Genomic DNA, 20,481 nt, shown 5'->3' with positions numbered 1-20,481 from the left:
CAGGAAATCCTATCAATCCGCTTCTCTATGATCAGACCAAACAATAATTGTGTCCAAAAAAGTAGCTGAGAAATATGTAGAGGAGGAAGAGGAGAGGAAAGGATATTATACTTCAATGGAAGCTAAGATTAAACTTTGCCTTGAAATTAGCAACTCGGAAAGTTGCTATTTTAGTTTCTTTGGGCAGTCCCCCTTTTTTTAGAACGAAGGGGTGGAATAGCTATTAAAAGGAGAGAAAGTGGAGCTTTTAATTTGCATAACATTAACAGCTGTCAATATTTTTCAAACTGTCAGAAATCCCACAGTGGACATTTTTCTCCTACCCTCCCTCCCCCAACTTAAAAAAAAATAGAATTTGGAAAATATTCTTTGCTCTGCATTCTGGGCTTAGAATGTCAAATATGATTGGTTCTGAGTTCCCAGAATGCAACACATTATCAGTCCATGCAATATGTAGCTCCAGCTAATTCTTGAAACTATATATATATCTATGACCTGATGCCTTAAATGTCAAGAATCCAGAAGCTCAGTTTTTCTTCTTCTCTCTCTCTCTCCTTTTAAATCAAAAATAATACTCGTGGGTGAATTTGAACACATCCTTCAGATGGCTTGCCAGATATATAGCAAAGGACTAGTTCTGGTGTCTCATTTGATCTATTTATTCCTCTAAGTGGAAAATAAAGAATTGGAGCAGGGGAAACCAATTTGAAACCCCTCCTGCATTTATTCAATTCTAATTCAGTTTTTAAAATATTTTTTTCCTCTACCATAGAGGCCTCTCCCTTCATGGAATAATTTCCAATTTAGAAAATCAATAGGGTCACATTTTTGGAACAAACACCGTGATATATTTTTGCATGCCGTTTGAAGGGTGTGGGTTTGCGAATCCCAAACTTGAGAGGAATGGCATAAATTGTCTCTCTAACAACCCATAATATTTGTAAGCTGCTTACTCTTGTTTTACTCATGGAGGCTCATTAGATGAAGACTATGCATTTTTGCTTTATTAAGACTTTTTCTTCTTGGTGCTGTGCTATCAGAATTTATTTTGGATCTGACAAACTGAAGCATTTCAGCGCATAGGCAGCTGGTCTTCAAAGCATTCCTTTGAAGATAGAAGGAGTGGTATCCATTTAGCAAAACTATGAATGCATTTATATGCTCCCCACCCATCTCCCAAGTGGAGCTGGAACATCAGATTATCCCTTGCTTTTGAGCAACGATCGCCATTAACTAGGTGGAATGTTTACTCATGCTTTGTGCAGTACTTTCTATTCTTGAAGAGTGTAAAATAGATATTAAAAGATGAATTAATAGAATCCCAGGATCTCCATGTTTGTGTCATTTTGCATCGGATGGACTATGAGCCTATTTCTTTGTTGATGGGTTACATGGTGATCAAAGGGAAGGGTGGGGCTTTTAATGGACATCTCCCCCTTGCCCATGTTGTTTTGGTGTTAGATTGATTGTGTGCTTGTTTTTTAATATTCTGGGGTTGTTTTTTATGAGTTTTTTAGCTTAAAATTGTAATTGGATTGGTGGGTATTGGATTTGCTATTATGTATTGTTTTTACTTTGTTGTGAGCCGCCCCAAGTTTGCGGAGAGGGGCGGCATATAAATCCAATAAATCTAATCTAATCTAATCTAACCAAAATAAGCAATGAATAAAAAGGGCACTAAATTTGTCTACAGATATTGGAGACCTCAAGTGGTGGCTCTTAACCAGGACAACTTCCAAATCTGCCCACAATCAAACCCCCTCATGCCAAAACTACATGGCAATTGTGTGTGTGTGTCACACGTTGAACTTTTCCCCCCTCGCTAGACAGTTGGTCAACCCCGTATATTCAGACAATCTACAAAAAAAAATCATACCTTACTGCAAAATAGTAACTGTATAAATATACTCAAGAATAATAATAATGATTTTGGATTTTTTTTTTTTTTTACAATTTAATACTATATGTGTCTACCATATCCATTTACTGCATATTATTTGATGATCGCATTATTTCCAATAACAAAACTGAAATGGTAAGTGGTTTAATTTTTGAAAATGGTAAAAGATTCCTGTCTGATGAGAACTTTCAAAATTCCCTTATAAAAATATAAGTACATATTGGAATGGCTGACTGGATTTTTTTTTTTTTTTTTAGTGTTATACCCTAATATAACAAAAGAAATTTTGGGGAGGGGGATGACAAAGCACATTTGGCTAAGGCTTAACAAAGTGTCCAGTGTCTTTTCCTCAGTTCGGATGCTGAAAAATTTGCAAGTTACCACATCAGGTTTTTTAAAAAAATAAAATAAAAATAAAAACAAATCAGAATGCTAAAACATTGGAGCAGCAAATGTCCCAATCACATATTATAAATACAATCCTCTTATATAACTGCTAATCTAATTTAAAAGTACATGAATGTATTTTTTTTTTCTTTTCTTTTTCTGAACGGCCTGGACCAGATTAAAAGGCCACGCTCTTCCACAGAAGCACCATTTATAGTCAACAGAGGTCCATCCTCTAGAACAAAGAAGACGTTTATCGCATCCTTTTTAGACATTTCTGAAATCCGAATTTTCTAACAAATATAACTAAACTTACTTAGTCATTTCGTATGAGGGTTTGTTTGTGTTTTTTTTTTTTTGTCTGAAATTGTCTGAAAGAAGGATTCTAAAACTTACCACACAAGTCAGGTCTCTTGATATATCCACTACTTCCTGTGCTACTACTCAGTCCATTAAAGGCTGCTAAGCCATCAGAGCTGTAGGCTCTTAGGACCGACAGCATGTTTACTTGCTTCTCCAGGATTTGTGGGCTTGATGGTGGTTCAGGTTTCATTACTACGTGTGCGGCTTCATGGGTGGGGAGAAGATTCAAACTGTGCCATTGCTTTTCAGAAGACGGCAAAGGAGAAACGAGTCCTTGTGAGTTTTTGGAGGCCGCGGAGCTTTGTAGGCTATCTGCTCTGTCACCGCTATCTTTGCTTGGGTTGGGCAAGGGTTGGTTGACAAGGTCAGATTCGGGCTCAAGGTCATCCTCATCAATGGTTTCTTCCTTGGAAGACTCCATATCTTCAGAGGACGCAATGTCGGACAAGTCATCAGTAGCATTTTTATGAATGGGGTCAGAAAGCATCATGGGCGGGTCATCTTCAGACTGGGTTTTGAGGTCCATGTCTGCAGTGGTACAAGAGTTGTGTGCTCCGCTGACGCCGGAGTAGACGCCAAATTGCTTATAGAAGTCAGCTGCAAAATTATAAAAAGTGGAGTCCACGTGACCAGGCCACGAGGAGTTCTTTAGTTCTGCAGGAGAATCCTTGGATCCCTGGGCCATTCTTTCAGAAGCATCCATTTGCGCGATCAGATTTGAAACTGCTGAATCTTTGTTGGACTGTAAAGAAGTTGGCAGCAAGTTGGCTTTATTGGTGGAAGCCAACGCCTCTCTAGGTTGGTCTTTCCCGTTTCTAATGGATCCCAGGACCCCATCTTTACGCTTCGCTTTGCCTAAATGATTGGCTTGAAGGTGAAGAGCCATTAGTTCCATAGAAGATGTTGTGAAGGAACAGAACAAGCAGCCGTGCCAAGCAATGTTGTCTTGAACAGTGATGGACGAACCCGGAAGACTGCCAGCATCTGGCCTGACAGACAGGTCAAGAGGTTCATACTGCGATTTTTCGGTTTTTCTCTGTTTAATGGGCACCTTGTCCTCACTAGGCTCTGAACCCAAAAGTTTTGCAGGAAGGCAACTGGACAGGACTTTGTCTTTCTTTTCTTTTTCTTTCTTTAAAGAACTGAGGACGAAGCTGTCCATGAAGGCTTGAAGAGACCCTTGGAAGTTCACGCCGTTTCCAACCATGCTGTGATACGCTCGGCCTAGGTCGGAAAAACGCGCTCCTTTGGAAGGTGTGTCCTTCATATTATCAGAAGAAACCTCAGAGGAGATCCCAATGGAATGACCAGGATGGTCTCCTGGGGAAAGCATTCCTGGTGACCACTGTTGAGATCCCATCCCACTTCGGAAATCTATGCCAGGAAGTCCCTTGAAACCTCCTCTGAGTACTTCGGGTCTAACAAACATGGATGCTTTACTTGATGGGTCTTCTTTGTGCTCTTGACTTTGAGGCTGTCCAGAGAGTGACCCAGCGCCATTCTGCCGTTCCCGGTGGTGTCGTTCCAGATGATATTTCAACGATGCAGATTGGGTACCGGCATAATCACAGTGGGGACATTTGTAAGGTTTTTCACCTGCAATTATCAAAAGGCAAATTTACTTTGGGGGGGAAAAATATGAAACGAAACATAAGAGATCTACACTTCTACAACAATAATGGCCACCACAAACCATTTTTCCCCCTTAAGGTAATTTCTTCCTTAATATTAAATGAAAATTTTAAGGGTATCACGCACCCCACCTTTTAAACAGCTTTCCACAAGCTTGACACGCTATAAGGAGCCAATCAACCATCTCTTCTTTAACCTAATATGTTAAAGCTGCTGTAGAATTAGAAGCTATGATTATGAAAATGAAGCAACACCATTCCACACCGTGATCATTAAAAGAACAAGCAGAGGGCAGTGGGTGGGAGGAAAGAGAGAGAGAGAAAGAGAGAGAAAATAACAAATGGATGACTACAATGTTTTTCTGTATACAATAGCACTAAAATTTGTTTAAATTATACACATGGAAACCATTTTTAAACCTAAAAATTTTATGGCACTGTTACTGCAAGACTGAAATGAATGATTTAAGTCTTGCTCTGCAGTAAATCATGGATATAATTAGCAAATGGCATTCTGCACAAGTAATTTATCATTATTTGGAGGGCACCATTCCAGAAGGATTCAAGGATCTGCAGACCTGCTGCATTGTTTCCAAATAAAGAACTATAAATATGGTTTGCATAAAATATTAATACAATTTTAGTGCATTGCAACTGCATCGGGCTAAGAACATATAGTTAAGATAAAAGGTAGTCGATAAAAGTTAAAGAGAAAAAGAGTAATAAAAAGGTACAAAATAGATTCTGCTGCCCTGAAATTAATATTATCTACTGGTGGGGTTTTTTTTTTCCAGTGCTTTAAATTTGCACTAATGGTTCCTCTATTGTATTATGGTACAATCTGTAATTTACCTATAATAAGAGCTCTTTCAAAGAGTAAGTGTTGGCTTAAGCTACATTCTAAAACACATATGATATTTTTGGATTTATGCTTTATTTTAGTGCAAAGCCCATATGGTTCTTCAATTTTGATTTCAAAAAAATGTAGGTGTCCTCTGGCACATATGTGAAATATTTACAGGCATTCACACATACACACACACACACACACAAAGAAAAGCTGGGTAGAGAAACAGGAATGTAAATATATAGGAGTGTAGCTGGAGCAGCTATCAAATGATTCTTTAAAGACCTGACTGCTGGACTCGTCACACAAGCAGACAGCAGTCTGACAGTCTTAGAAGCTTCTTTTAATGGTGGTCTGTCAATAACAACAATTATTCTTCTGAGCAATCTAAATAACAAGGACATTTCTTTCTTCTCTGAAGTGATTTAAACATTAAGATAAGCCATCTGTGAACTGTGTACCCGAACGTTGCTTTGTTTTCTACTTCTCTCATGTCAAGAAAAAAATAGAATAAATAAATACATAGATAACATAACCAAGCTACGTTATTGAGTTGTTACTGTCCTTGCATAGCACTGATGATGTTACCTAGTTAGGGTAATGAGACATCTGAAAGAAAGAAAACGAGGTCCGTCCCCTGTCCTATTACTCTCCTATATATCCTATATCTCTTCTTCTATTCTTTCATGATATACTCTATTCCTATATATATATATATATATGTATGTATGTATGTATGTATGTATGTATGTATGTATGTATGTGTATGTGTATGTGTATGTGTATGTATATGTATGTATATGTATACAGTATATATATATATATTCTGTTACTATATTCTATATATTCTATATATTCTATTCCTATATATTCTATTCCTATACCTTCTTTTCTATTCTTTCTTAGATATATTTTACTATGAGTATCTCCTCTATAACCTTCATTGTGTATTTTACTATGTGTATATTGATATATACTCACTAAAACCCTCATTGTGTATTGGACAAAATAAATAAATAAATAAAAAATAAAAAGTACCAAGGACTCCTCCCCGTTAAATTGTACACACACACACACACACACACACACACACATAGAAACATAGAAGATTGACGGCAGAAAAAGATCTCATGGTCCATCTAGATTAGATTAGATTAGATTTATTGGATTTATATGCCGCCCCTCTCCGAAAACTCGGGGCGGCTCACAACAAGATAAAAACAATACATAATAACAAATCCAATACCCACCAATCCAATTACAATTTTAAGCTAAAAATTCATAAAAACAACCCCAGAATATTAAAACACGCATACAATCAATCCATCTAGTCTGCCCTTATACTATTTCCTGTATTTTATCTTACAATGGATCTATGTTTATCCCAGGCGTGTTTAAATTCAGTTACTGTGGATTTACCAACCACGTCTGCTGGAAGTTTGTTCCAAGTATCTACTACTCTTTCAGTAAAATAATATTTTCTGATCTTTCCCTCAACTAACCTCAGATTGTGCCGTCTTGTTCTTGTGTTCATTTTCCTATTAAAAACACTTCCCTCCTGAACCTTAACATATTTAAATGTTTCGATCATCTTCCCGCTTTCCCTTCTGTCCTCCAGACTATACAGATGCAGTTCATGAAGTCTTTCCTGATAAGTTTTATGCTTAAGACCTTCCACCATTTCTGTAGCCCGTCTTTGGACCCGTTCAATTTTATCCATATCTGTTTGTAAGTGAGGTCTCCAGAACTGGACACAGTACTCCAAATGTAGTCTCACCAGCGCTCTATACAGCGGGATCACAATCTCCCTCTTCCTGCTTGTTATACCTCTAGCTATGCAGCCAAGCATTCTACTTGCTTTCCCTACTGCCTGACTGCACTGTTCACCATTTTGAGAATGCCATGTATGTGTGTATGTGTGTGTATGTGTGTAAGAGAAAGGGAGGGAGGGAGGAGAGAGAGAGAGAAAGAGTTAATTGCAGCTTCACAGTACTTTGCAGTCCTCCCTAAGCAGTTTACAAAGTCAACATATTGTCCCAATATCATTTTACCGACCTCAGAAGGACAGCAGACCAAGCCACCCTTGAACCAGAGTCAGGTAAAACTCCTGGCAGTGGAATCCAGAGTTAGCCTGCAGTACTGCCTTCTAACCACTGCATCACCATGTCTCTTTATTCCTGCGCAAATTATGGTCTTCAAGATTGTCTTCAAGATTGTTGGAATGGCAGCTCCTAGAATTGCTAGGTAGCAAAATGATTTTCTGCAGAAATCAGAGCGCTATCATCCCTACGTATCTACTGGGTTGGAAACAGACACGTCTTAAATGGATATTTCTTAAAACACAAACATTAAGACATTCTAAGCCAGGGGTCCCCAACCTTGGTAACTTTAGGAGTTGTGGATTTCAACTCCCAGAATTCTGGGAGTTGAAGTCCACTGAACTTAAAGTTGCCAAGGTTGGAGACCCCTGTTCTAAGTAGTTTCAACAAAGAATGGTGACAATGTGGAGGAGGAAGTTCAACATTTGAACCTCTACAAGGCCTTTACAATTTACTTGGGAAGAAACTAAAAGACCTCTGACATTTTATTTTGTGTCAGGTCTTTAAAAAAAACAACAACTTTTAAACAGTGGATTAGTTGGACTTCCCAACATATATATGGAGACAAAGCAGGGCCTGAAGTAGTAAGGGTGTGACATGTCAAGGCCAAAGTGGTCCCAATGGTGACTTGGAGCTACAGTGATACTTCGTCTTACAAACTTAATTGGTTCCGGGACGAGGTTCTTAAGGTGAAAAGTTTGTAAGACGAAACAATGTTTCCCATAGGAATCAATGGAAAAGCAATTAATGCGTGCAAGCCCAAAATTCACCCCTTTTGCCAGCCGAAGCGCCCATTTTTGCGCTGCTTGGATTCCCCTGAGGCTCCCCTCCATGGGAAACCCCACTTCCAGACTTCTGTGTTTTTGCGATGCTGCAATTTCGCTGAGGCTCCCCTCGCTGGGAAACCACTCCTGTGGACTTCCGTTGCCAGTGAAGCGCCCGTTTTTGCGCTGCTGGGATTCCCCTGCAGCATCACAAAACACGGAAGTCCGGAGGTGGGGTTTCCCATGGAAGGGAGTCTCAGGGGAATCCCAGCAGCACAAAAACGGGTGCTTCGCTGGCAACGGGAGTCCGGATGCGGGGCATCCCAGCGGCGGCGGTGGGTTTGTAAGGTGAAAATAGTTTGTAAGAAGAGGCAACAAAATCTTAAACCCTGGTTTTGTATCTCGAAAAGTTTGTATGACGAGGCGTTTGTAAAACGAGGTATCACTGTATTACTGTTAATCTGAAGAGGAGCTCCAACAGATTGTAGGATTGGCTGGGGTGCTGTAGGGTTTCCTGCTCAGGCAGGGGGTTGGACTCGATGACCTAACGGTCCCTTTCAACTCTATTAATAAAATAAAAAATAAAATAAAATAAATAAAAAAAATAAAAAACCCCATCAGAGTTCTCTACCCAGAAGAATGTAGTACTGTACTAGGAATACTAACAAGTTGCATAGAATCTTCAAACTCCCACCCATGTTTGCTGATTTAACACTGCCATTATTAAAGAGTCATTATTTTGTGATTCAATTGTTTCTTTCCATTATTTCAGTGTGCTGCTTTTCAAAGTCCTAATCATTGAAATATACACCAATGGCCAACAGTTAGTCCATCCGGGCAAAACACCCTTCTGAATTTTGTTGTACCGCCTAGCCTTGAAGGCATACAAGATGCTTAGCAAAAATGTGAGCTGTATGACAAATTTTAATTGAATAAAATTTGAATTAAATGCATATTATTCTGCCTGGCAAATGCAAAAACCATCTCCAGTCAAAATGTGCATTAATGTGGAACAGGGATAGAAAATATTTTTGAATGCAGAATTAACATGAGCCAAAAATAGATTCAGATTTCCTGGTAAGGATTTATATCCAAAATATTCAATACATATAATGTACTATATTTCCATGACCGTCTTAAAAGGTGTCTGTAGGGTTTGTAAATAGGTGCACAGTCCAAACTTTCAAAGACAGTTGAACTGGGTAATTATGGGAATTAAATGTCCCTCCTATGTCTGTGTTTATGTTTATGAATCCAATTATTCCCAATGATTATTCCTTCCACATTATTCCTAATGTTTTATCTTTATTCTTCTATTACTATATTTTACTATGATTATATCCACTGAATCCTACATTATGTATTTGACAAAATAAATAAATAAAAATAAAATAAATATATTTCAAGAATTTTTGGAGGTTCCATTCTAATCTATGGAAGGCTGCCTTATGCTGAAAGTGGCCATTTCCCCCCAAGTATCTCAGATTTGTCTGTGTTTGAGTAAACAAACTAATGTTTTGGACTGCAAATCCCATGATCCTTTATCATTCACCATGCTGCTGTAGGCTGCTGGAAGTTGATCAAAGTAGGAAAAATATGTCAAATTACCCATTTAACTGTCCAGTTTTTATTAGAGGTCTTTTCCAACTCCTAGGGCTTCCAGAACTATCATTTATGCTCAAGAATTAAAATTACTAATATATCACTGAATGATGAAATGAACAAGCAAATGTCCCTTGATAGATTCTAATACACATACTGAACACTCTGTGTGCATTTTTAAAAAGCCATTCAATCAATTAATAAGATATTGATAATCTATTTCATCAATGGCAAGAGAAGGTATTTCAGAAAAATAACTGCAGCCTGCTTTAATTACTTCATTATTCTGCCTGTTCCTACTCAGTAATTTCTTTTATCATTCTAATCACTCACTTCACACTTTTCAAACCAAATGGAATATCAAAGGTTCTGTGGGATTATTTTTGGATCGTGCACATGTTCCCCACATAGCTCATCTGTTTGTCAGAAATACCAATTGCATTTTGACTCCTTTTACTCCCTTGCTACCATGAAATATGCCAACCAAAAAACAAAGGGGGAAAAAAAGATATAAGATTCTAATTTCTATTATATTCTCTTCCGTTGCACAACTAACTGGATAATATTTAAACCTTCCTCCTCCTCTTCTTTCTTTTCTTCATCTTCTTTTGTGTGTGTGTGTGCGAAGCCACATAATTGAATTTAAATCCTATCCTGAATATTTATTTAGTCCCTCCCTATATATTTTTACATAGTTAATATTAGAAGAAATAAATATGGATGCTCCTTAGCTGCGAAGCTCCAGTACATTAATATAAACTGTACAGCCATTTTCCCTAAAGCTTATATATGTATATATGTTGCAAACCTGAATACTTTTTACACAGCTGCTTATTGCTAAACAGTGTCTTGTCCAGAAGGGGACAATCTGTGTCTCTAATTGCTGTCAGTGAAGCTGAGATTCATTATGTGACTTTCCCATTAAAATGTGAGCATTAATTTGTATAATGAAATATCACCCACTGCAGCGTTCATTAGCCCCACTGTATACACCACATTGTTAGCTACCTAGAAACTGTAGTTAATTCCACTAATGGATATTTCCCTACTTAGTGGTTGGTAGGAAATATATACTGTTAACATTACCTTTTTAAACTTTTAAGATTATTTAAATGGAATCAATTATTTTCGACAAAAGTTTGGGATGTCATTAAATTGAGGGAAGGCAAGTGGTGTAATATTAAGGATGAAGTTACCTGGAGGAACTGATAAGAACTGGGGGAGGATCTTTTGAGCTCAATTTTGAATATTTCTTTTTTTAAAAGTCAGCGACAAAAGTGTTTCTGCTTCTGGTGCACGAGGCCATTTTCTTCAATTATGTTTCTAATCCATCTTGCCTGTGTAAATACGGTTAGTAGATATTTCCAGGCGATGGCATGAGTTGAGTTTATTTCTGTCAACGTCCTACTGAGTATTCCTTAGACACATGACAACTATCTGTAGAAACTTTAAGAAGAGACTGTAATTTCCAATTAGGAACAATCCTGTCGATCTGTTTTCAACTCATGGATCGTAATCTGAAGTGTAAAACAACTACTTTGGGGAAGAAAAGTGTGTGAAAGAAAAAAGACAGAAAAAGAATAGGAAACAATGTCTTTCTTTGGAAGAGATTTAAAAAAACTATTTAGAAAGCTACCATTGCCAAGTCTTGAGTGACATTGTCGCATCATAATATTACTGTATGTGAACTATTGGGGAAGCAATGGGAGACTGAACGGCTGATGAAACATCGTGGAGCAAGAAGTAGTGGGCAGATCAGCCCCTCACAAATTCTTCACACAGAGGCTTCCCACAAAGAAGACCATAAAACTGTTTTGGAGCTTTGGGAGTCAAAGGAAAATCAACCTTCATTCATTTCAAGCCTTCTTATGAACAAACAATGAAAGAAAACGTGGCCTTTTAATTACAATGAAAGATTATAAGGAATAAATGTTTGTTTAGTCACTCACTCACTCAGTCTGTCTGTCTATTTATCTATCCATCTATCCATCTATCCATCTATCCATCTATCCATCTATCCATCTATCCATCTATCCATCTATCCATCTAGCTATCTAGCTATCTAGCTATCCATCTAGCTAGCTATCGCCTATCTATCATCTGTCTGTCTGTCTGTCCGTCCGTCCGTCCATCCCTATCTATCCATCCATCCATCCATCCATCCATCCATCCATCCATCCGGGAAGAAAACCAAGTTTTTGGGTCTTGTGAAAACACCAGAAGAGTCGAACAATCCTTCTTTTACATGTAAACATTTGAACAGAAGGAAATACATATAACGGGAATGAAATGTTTAGTGTACTCTAGACTACGTTGTTTTCTAATTCATTCTCCTCAGTGCTCTGCAGCTGCCCTACCAGATACATCTCTTACATTCTTTTCCTACCATGGCCTCTCAGAAAACCCTGAGGGCATAGCCATGCAAGAGGGTCTTTTGTCTCAAATTGTTATGAAGAAGCTTCTAGTGACCCTCTTCCTGAGTTGTAATAGGTTGTAATCATGATAATTAGTCAACAATAGCTTTTTTCTTTTCAAACCATCCCACTGAGTGGATGAGTACATCTGGTAATAGTGACTTCCCTAGTTAATTTTGTAATATGGGTGTGGAAGGAGGGTCTCTCTGTCAATTCTCTTGAAGGAATCTGGATTCCAATACTGGAGGCAAAGGGAGTGAAAAAAAACCTCATTCCATAGAGAATTTTATTCCTACCAAACATCTCGCTCTTTTGTTGGTTTTGCTGAAATTATAGAACTAAGGAGAAATTTCCTGACAGTTAGAACAATTAATCCATGGAACAACTTGCCTCCAGAAATTGTGAATACTCCAACACTGGAAGTTTTTAAGATGTTGGATAACTATTTGTCTGAAGTAGTGTAGGTTCTCCTGCCCAAGCTGGGGATTGGAGTAGAAGATCTCCAAAGTCCCTTCCAACTCTGTTGTTGTTGTAATTGTTGCTGTTACTACTACTACTGCTACTACTAGTAGTACTACTGCTGCTGCTGCTGCTACTACTGCTACCCGATACTAACTCTTACATACTTTCTGAGATGCATAGCCAGAATGGTTCACACTTCTCCAAGGCTGATTGATTTGAAAGGATTTCAATCAACAAATCAAAATTCAACCTGAATTTTCAGTTTTGTTCCCAGGAATCCTGAATGTGAAAACTAGTTTGTTTGTTTTTTGTCAGAACAGAAAGTATCCCATTTTTACTCAGAGGACTGACAGTTTATCAATCTTTCATTTTACATCGCCCACACGTTTTCTGAACCACCTTAAATCTATGAATTCTATGTGGAATATTTATTCTATTCTATTCTCATTCATTCATTCAATTTTTTATGCCTTAGACTCAGGGTGGCTCACAACATGTTAGCAATAGCACTTTTTTTTAACAGAGCCAGCCTATTGCCCTAGGTCCTCATTTTACCCACTTCGGGAGGATGGAAGGCTGAGTCAACCTTGAGCCGGTGATGAGATTTGAACCGCTGACCTGCAGAGCTACAGTCAACTTTAGTGGCCTGCAATACTGCACTCTACCTGCTGCACCACCTTGGGTTTTCTTGCTCAATATACAATGGGGGAGGAGGGAATAAATTAAACTTTGACTTAAAAGATTGATGCGTCCCTCATGCCATTAACATGCTTGGCTGCGTTACCATTTCTTTCCATTTTTCAATATTATTCTAAGAGAGGAATTAGAAAATTGGAGTGAATTCCAATTTTAAAATTCTAATGGGATTATAAAATTGAGCGGGGTGTGTGAATACTAAAGTGTTTAAAACCTTGCAGCAGATAACCCTGAGCTTTTGACTCACTGGTTCTTTATCACCATATCACCTTTTAACTTACATATGTAGCCATTATTTAATTCCTTGCACATGTTTGTTCTCAAACATAGAATGTTTTGTTATGTTCATGCATTTTTCCTAAACAGAAGAACAATGAAGACTTTTGTACATCTATTTAATCAAACACAAAATAAGCAGTTCACTCTGGCCTTTACTTATAATAAATATCTACCATTTCTAAAATACTTTAAAAAGAGATTAAATATACTTATTTTAGTTTTATAATTTTTTCCTTTCGCAGAAGTTTGGAAAAGAACAGTCTGTTTTTTTTAAAAAAAATACAGTTCAGTTTAAATCAAATTCTTCAACAAAAGAAGGACATGTAAAAGAAAATAGTTTGCTTTTAAAACTTTAGGGAAAACAGAAGCTTTTGAAATCTCTCACAGCATCTTTCTATGCTACTCTGCCTGGACATTTGCAATCATTCTAGATATTTATTTATTTAAAAAAAAATCTGTTTGCTAATTGGCCAATGGCCAAGTTAGAAAACATATAGAAATGTGTATGCACATAGTCATACAGAATGCACAACTTTTCAACCAAGGATTGTCCCTTATTAAATTTTACAAAATCAACATGGATAGATCTTTCAATTATTTGAATAGTCTCAATATTTCAATGAAAGGGAAGTTGGTGTTCTTAAAACTAAAATAAGCAGGGTGGAGACTGATGTACAAAACAATGTTTATCTAAGTTATCTGTTTAGAACTCCAAAAGACAATTCATGCTCAACCACATCAACACTGACCTCAACACATCATTTTTGTAGAAGAGATGGCTGATCTTGAGCTTTATCTATCACCAATTTAACTTTAACCATCAATTGTCTAGATTCTTGTACTCCACTTACACACCCGAGCCTCCAAAACTGTAACCGGAAAAGGCAGAGAGAAGCCTCCGTAGGGCCTCTCTAAGAATCTCATGGGAGGAAACAGGGCCAGAAAAGGTGGGGAGAAGCCTCTGTGGGGCCTCTCTAGGAATCTCCTGGGAGGAAACAGAGCTGGAAAAGGCAGAGAGAAGCCTCCGTGGGGCCTCTCTAGGAATCTCATGGAAGGAAACAGGGCCGGAAAAGGCAGGGAGAAGCCTCCGTGGGGCCTCTGTAAGAATCTCATGGGAGGAAACTGGGCCAGGAAAGGTGGGGAGAAGCCTCCGTAGGGCCTCTCTAAGAATCTCATGGGAGGAAACAGGGCCAGAAAAGGTGGGGAGAAGCCTCTGTGGGGCCTCTCTAGGAATCTCCTGGAAGGAAACAGGACCTCCCTGGTTTCCCCAATTGCACACATTATTTGCTTTTACATTGATTCCTATGGGAAAAATTGCTTCTTCTTACAAACTTTTCTACTTAAGAACCTGGTCACAAAACGAATTAAGTTCGTAAGTAGAGGTGCCACTGTACACAATTCTTGTGGAATGTGGTTGAGTCTCCCTACTTCCAGAGAATAACTCTTGGGCATCTCCTTTCTTTTCTGCATAAAATTACCGCTTCTATTATGAGGTGGCCTCACCTGTGTGTATCCTCAAGTGAACTTTTAAGTGATGGGATGTCCTGAACGTTTTCCCACAGTAGGGACAGTCCTTCATGGTAGACCCCAGGCTCCTATCTCTCAACATCGATGACTGTTGGGCGCCGGCAGATCTCCCAGCTTCCTCTCCAACATCTGAAACGGAGAGAACATTCTCACATCACTTCAGCACATGTCAAGAAGTTGTTCTCACTCAAACTGCTAATGCAACACAAAGCGAAACATGTCAATACTACACCTGTCTGTTTCATTCTTTTAAATCTGACAGAATGCTGACAATTCATGTATTTTCTTGTTATTCTCTTAAATTATTTCATCTTTCCCATCGTCGTTTTTAAGCAGCATATGGTACCTTTATACAGAACTGAATTAGACAAGAAGAGAAACAGCTGTGTCAGCAGCTGGTTTGATTTCTTCTTTTGCTTCATTCCTATTAAGTACTTTCTCATCCCTCAAAAAAACACACACACACACACAAAAACTTTTCCTTCTTTGTTTTTTTTTCCAGAAAAAGTTTTTTTTCTCTCCCTTTCTTGCCTTTGCTTGACTGTTAATACGCAGGCATATGCAAACCAAGCTGTACATCCCTTTCAAAAGTTTTGAAGGCTAAAGAAAGCGCTAAGAACATTACTACAATTGATACTACTAATATTAATGGTATTAGGCATAATGCACAGGATATTAAGCACTTTTAAAATATAAGCCTTTGGTTAATTCATTAAGTACTGTTGGTTTTAATAGAAGACTAAGCAGATGTGCAAATCTCTTACAATGAAATCAAGGAGATTTAAAATTGTTCACCCATTAAATGGACTATACCCAATGTTTGTGGGAACTTGTCACATAAATTATACCAAGCTACAGCTTTCCTTTTATTCTTCTCTTTAGAGCGAGATGCCATCGCAATTTAATTGTGTCACATGGTTATCCCTGCGTCTCTCTGTATCCAAGAGCTTTAACCCACAGCTTTGTCTCAGATAACTTCCACGTTGGATTTATCAGCACTGTACCCGTAACTGTTCTTGTTCTCCACTGATGCCTTCTCCCCTAGGGTGCAAAGAAAAAAAACATACAGTGGTACCTCTACCTAAGAACGCCTCTACCTACGAACTTTTCTAGATAAGAACCGTGTGTTCAAGATTTTTTTGCCTCTTCTCAAAAACCATTTTCCACTTACAAACATGAGCCTCCGAAACTGTAACTGGAAAAGGCAGGGAGAAGCCTCCATCGGGCCTCTTTAGGAATTCCCTGGGAGAAAACAGGGCTGGAAAAGGTGAGGAGAAGCCTCCGTGGGGCCTCTCTAGGAATCTCCCGGACACTAACAGGTCCGGAAAAGGTGGAGAGAAGCCTCCGTGGGGCCTCTCTAGGAATCTCCTGGGAGGAAACAGGGCTGGAAAAGGCAGGGAGAAGCCTCTGTGGGGCCTCTGTAGGAATCTCCTGGGAGGAAACAGGGCTGAAAAAGGCAGGTAGAAGTCTCTGCGGGGCCTTTGTAGGAATCTCCTAGGAGGAAACAGTGCCTCCACCCTCCCTGTGGTTTCCCCAATCGCACGCATTATTTGCTTTTACATTGATTCCTATGGGCAAAATTGCTTCTTCTTACAAACTGTACCTCCATCCAGTCGTCCTAACTCTATCCTGAATTCCTGGGATTGTAGGGTTGTAAAGGCGAGTTATTGATATATTTTTCATTGTGTTATTTTTCATTGTTCATTGTATGGTTCTATTATTTGGCTTCTGTTCTGTTTACATCAGTGGTGGGCTGCACCCAGTACGGGCCACACTATAGTGTGGTAGAAAAAATTGGGATGCGCACACAAGATTCAACTTCTGCGCATGTGTCGCAAGCAAAATCTCATGGGACGATGCTCACACGCATGATGTTTCACCTATTTTCAGCATTTTGTTTTGCTTCTGTGCATGCGCGGAAGCAAATAAATTGCCGTAAATTGGCAAAATCATGCCTGTGCGAGCACCCTCGTGTGAGATTTCGCTTATGGCCCATGCGCAGACGCCAAATCTCACGCCGGTGTGCGCTCGCCCATGCCAGTCTCGAAGAGTGCATTGGTAGCGCCAAAGACGAGCAGTCCTTCGCTGCTTTACATGCTTGTCATTTCTTCCTTTTTAACTTTGCAAACCACCCAGCATAGCCCCGCGGTGAGATAGGTGGCAAATAAATCCAAGAAACAAATAAATAAATAAACTATGGCAAATCAAGCCTAGAATCAGTCTACAAACAGACTTGTGGGAAAAAGCAGAGCAAGCCACGGTGAAGGGGAAGCAAATAAGCAAAGAAAGAAAGAAAAACCCCCCCAAATATATGTGAATTTTATGGGTGTATTTCCCCGATAGTCAATAAAGTAAATACATGTGTGTTTCTGAAAAGCGAAAAATGGTTAAAATATCAAGGAAATCACACACAACATTAACATCCCCTGGACATTGGAGCTTTGCTTTTTGTTTTCTTAGAATGAAAACAATGAACAATTGGATAAAAGAAGCACAAGCATAAATTTCCCTGAGTGTTCTGCTTGACCTTCCAGCAAATCTTAACACAAAATAGTTGTTAGAAAACTGGGAAAAGGCATGAATAGAAACACTGAAAGTCTCCACAGCATTTAACAGTAACGCAACAACGCCCTGGCAATCTCACACTACTTACCAGAGCTTACAAAACTTTTGCCAGACCCATCCTCGAATACAGCTCATCTGTTTGGAACCCATATCGCATCTCAGACATTAACACCCTTGAAAATGTCCAAAGATACTTCACCAGAAGAGCCCTTCATTTCTCCACTCGAAATAGAATACCCTATGAGACTAGACTTTCAATCCTGGGCCTAGAAAATTTAGAACTAAGACGCCTTAAACAAGATCTAAGTATTGCCCACAAGATCATATGCTGCAATGTCCTGCTTGTCGGCGACCACTTCATCTTCAACCGCAACAACACAAGAGCACATAACAGATTTAAACTTAATATTAACCGCTCCAAACTTGACTGTAAAAAATATGACTTCAGTAACCGAGTTGTCGAAGCGTGGAACTCATTACCGGACTCCATAGTGTCATCCCCAAACCCCCAACACTTTACCCTTAGATTATCTACGGTTGACCTATCCAGATTCCTAAGAGGTCAGTAAGGGGCCAAGTGCACTAGAGTGCATTCCGTCCCCTGTCCTATTGCTCTCCTATATCTCCTATGCCTTTCTTCTATTCCTATATCTCTTCTTCTATTCTTTCATTGATATGTTCTATTACTATAATTTCTTTTCTATTCTTTCTTAGATATATTTTACTATGAGTATCTCCTCTATAAACTTCATCATGTATTTTACTATGTGTATATAGATATATACCCACTAAAACTCTCCTTGTGTATTGGACAAAATAAATAAATAAAATAAAAAAAGAGTCTACTTGGGCTAGACTATTTGATATTGCTGGATTCCTCAAGAAACCTTAATTGTCATATGATTCGCACAGCACTAAGCAGGAAAACAAAATTCAGCAGAAGAAAAAATGCTCTGAATTGTGCAAAATTAAGATGGCATGTAAGAAGTGAAAAACCACAATGTGCGAAAAGATCCTTTTATTTTGTTTGGGGTTCCTATAAACATTATACAGCAGGACGGGGGGGGGGGGACGGGGGCGCAGATCAACCGATAGCTAAAACTAACCAGCCACTCCAGATAAACTTATGGAATTGGAGTACTAGTTATGCTTTGCTAGATGTCACTCTTCATGACAGCTTGTTAGACGTTTCTCTTTTATCTTGCTGCCTAGGATATGTGTGGCCCAATAAAAAAAAAAGAATAAATTTGTAAGATAAACAGCTCGCTTTGCAGATTTAAGAGACTGATTTTCACTTGACCCAAAATTGATTTCCCCCCCATTCCTTCAGATTCATTTTTGGTGAGGCTGAAAAGCTGTCGTGTTTAGCACTAATCCCTCCGACAAAGCAAAAAAATGAAAACAGAGAGGCAGGACAACGCGTGGGTGGCCTGGAGAATTGTCCTTTCCATTTAACTTATAGTCAGTAGATTGGTCTAGTGGGGCCAGTCTTACCTACAAGGACGTGTTTTTTTAAAAAAAAACCATACATTTATGGGCTCCTAAACTGAGTTGAGAGTTTTCTTCTGTTCTCCCTCTCTCTCTCACTCATACTCTCCCTCTTTCTCTCTCTCTCTCTTTCTCTCTCCCTTTCTCTCTCTCCCTCCTTCTCCCTCTCCCTTTCTTCTCCTCGTCCAAAACACATGCATAGAGAGATAGATTCAGACAACAACATGTATGACCAGATAGGTTAATTCTACTATATTAACCTACCATGTTTCCGCGAAAATAAGACACTGCCTTATATTAATTTTTGCTCCAAAAGTTGTGCTACGTCTTATTTTCGGGGGGTGCCTTATATTCCTCAAGTAAGACAAATTCACAGGCAGAAAAGCTGACACCCCCAAAGAAAGTGTACCATACGGTACACTGATTATGGTACGGTACCTGTCAGTATGGCACCCACACACACAAACGACAGCACTTATATGGTACAACAGTATACTCCCGCTATTGCAGCTTCCGGCCACCAGAGGAACTACAGTCTACGCACTGTAGTGGAGACTGTAATGGCGGTGAGACAGCAGCAGACTGTGTCTGCTGTACTGGACGGTACAAAGCGATGGAAGGGGCCAGCAGGGGACGCCACATTATTACGGTACTGCTATGAACAGCTTTGAATGGTACCGTATGTTTTCCCACCGTACCGTATGTAAACTTGACTACGCCTTATTTTCGGGGGGTGCCTTATATTAGCAAATTCTGCAAAACCTCTGACATGCCTTACTTTCGGGGTACGTCTTATTTTCAGGGAAACAGGGTAGTACATTTCTTCCATCGCCTTTACAAATACAGAAGGTCCCCTTCGGAGATGTTTAGTAACACAGTTAAAGGAGAGTCCTTCCCTTGATATACAGTGTTTCCTCGATTTTCGCGGGTTCGAACTTCGCAGAAAGTCTATACCACAGTTTTTCAAAAATATTAATTAAAAAATATTTTGCGGGTTTTTTCCCTATACCACGGTTTTTCCCACCCGATGACGTCATATGTCATCCCCAAACTTTAGTCTGCCTTTAATAAATATTTTTTTTAATAAACTTTAATAAATAAACATGGTGAGTAATAATCTGAATGGTTGCTAAGGGAATGGAAAATTGCAATTTAGGGGTTTAAAGTGTTAAGGGAAGGTTTGTGATACTGTTCATAGCCAAAAATAGTATATTTACTTCTGCATCTCTACTTTGTGGAAATTCAACTTTCACGGGCGGTCTTGGAACGCATCCCCCGCGAAAAGCGAGGGAACACTGTATTATTTTACAATTTCTCCTTCCCCTGCAGAAATGAATAGAAATCATCCAACTTAAGTTAGCGAGGAATTTCCGAATATCATTTCTGCCAAGCTTTTAACCCCCCCCACCCCCCCAAAAGTTAAGCTTTCCTCTGGCAACCCATTTGTCCAAGAGAAT

At 39.0% G+C, this 20,481-nt stretch overlaps 1 protein-coding gene across 2 annotated transcripts in view; it reads right to left on the bottom strand.

Annotated features, from left to right (window-relative positions):
* Positions 1-2,138: 2,138 nt before the first annotated feature.
* Positions 2,139-20,481, bottom strand: part of ZNF536 (zinc finger protein 536) — a 354,431-nt gene continuing 336,088 nt past the window's right edge. For both annotated transcript variants that reach the window (XM_070760286.1, XM_070760285.1), the window contains exons 5-6: positions 14,948-15,100; positions 2,139-4,246 (exon numbers count right to left, since the gene is read on the bottom strand). In XM_070760286.1, coding sequence (XP_070616387.1) covers positions 2,673-4,246; positions 14,948-15,100 — 1,727 coding nt within the window. In that variant the 3' untranslated portion in view covers positions 2,139-2,672. The remainder of the gene's footprint in view (positions 4,247-14,947; positions 15,101-20,481) is intronic.

Source organism: Erythrolamprus reginae, chromosome 9, assembly GCF_031021105.1.
Source record: "Erythrolamprus reginae isolate rEryReg1 chromosome 9, rEryReg1.hap1, whole genome shotgun sequence".
NCBI lineage: Eukaryota > Metazoa > Chordata > Lepidosauria > Squamata > Dipsadidae > Erythrolamprus > Erythrolamprus reginae.
The sequence above is the reverse complement of the archived record's forward strand: the minus strand, read 5'-3'. Positions and strand labels throughout refer to the sequence as shown.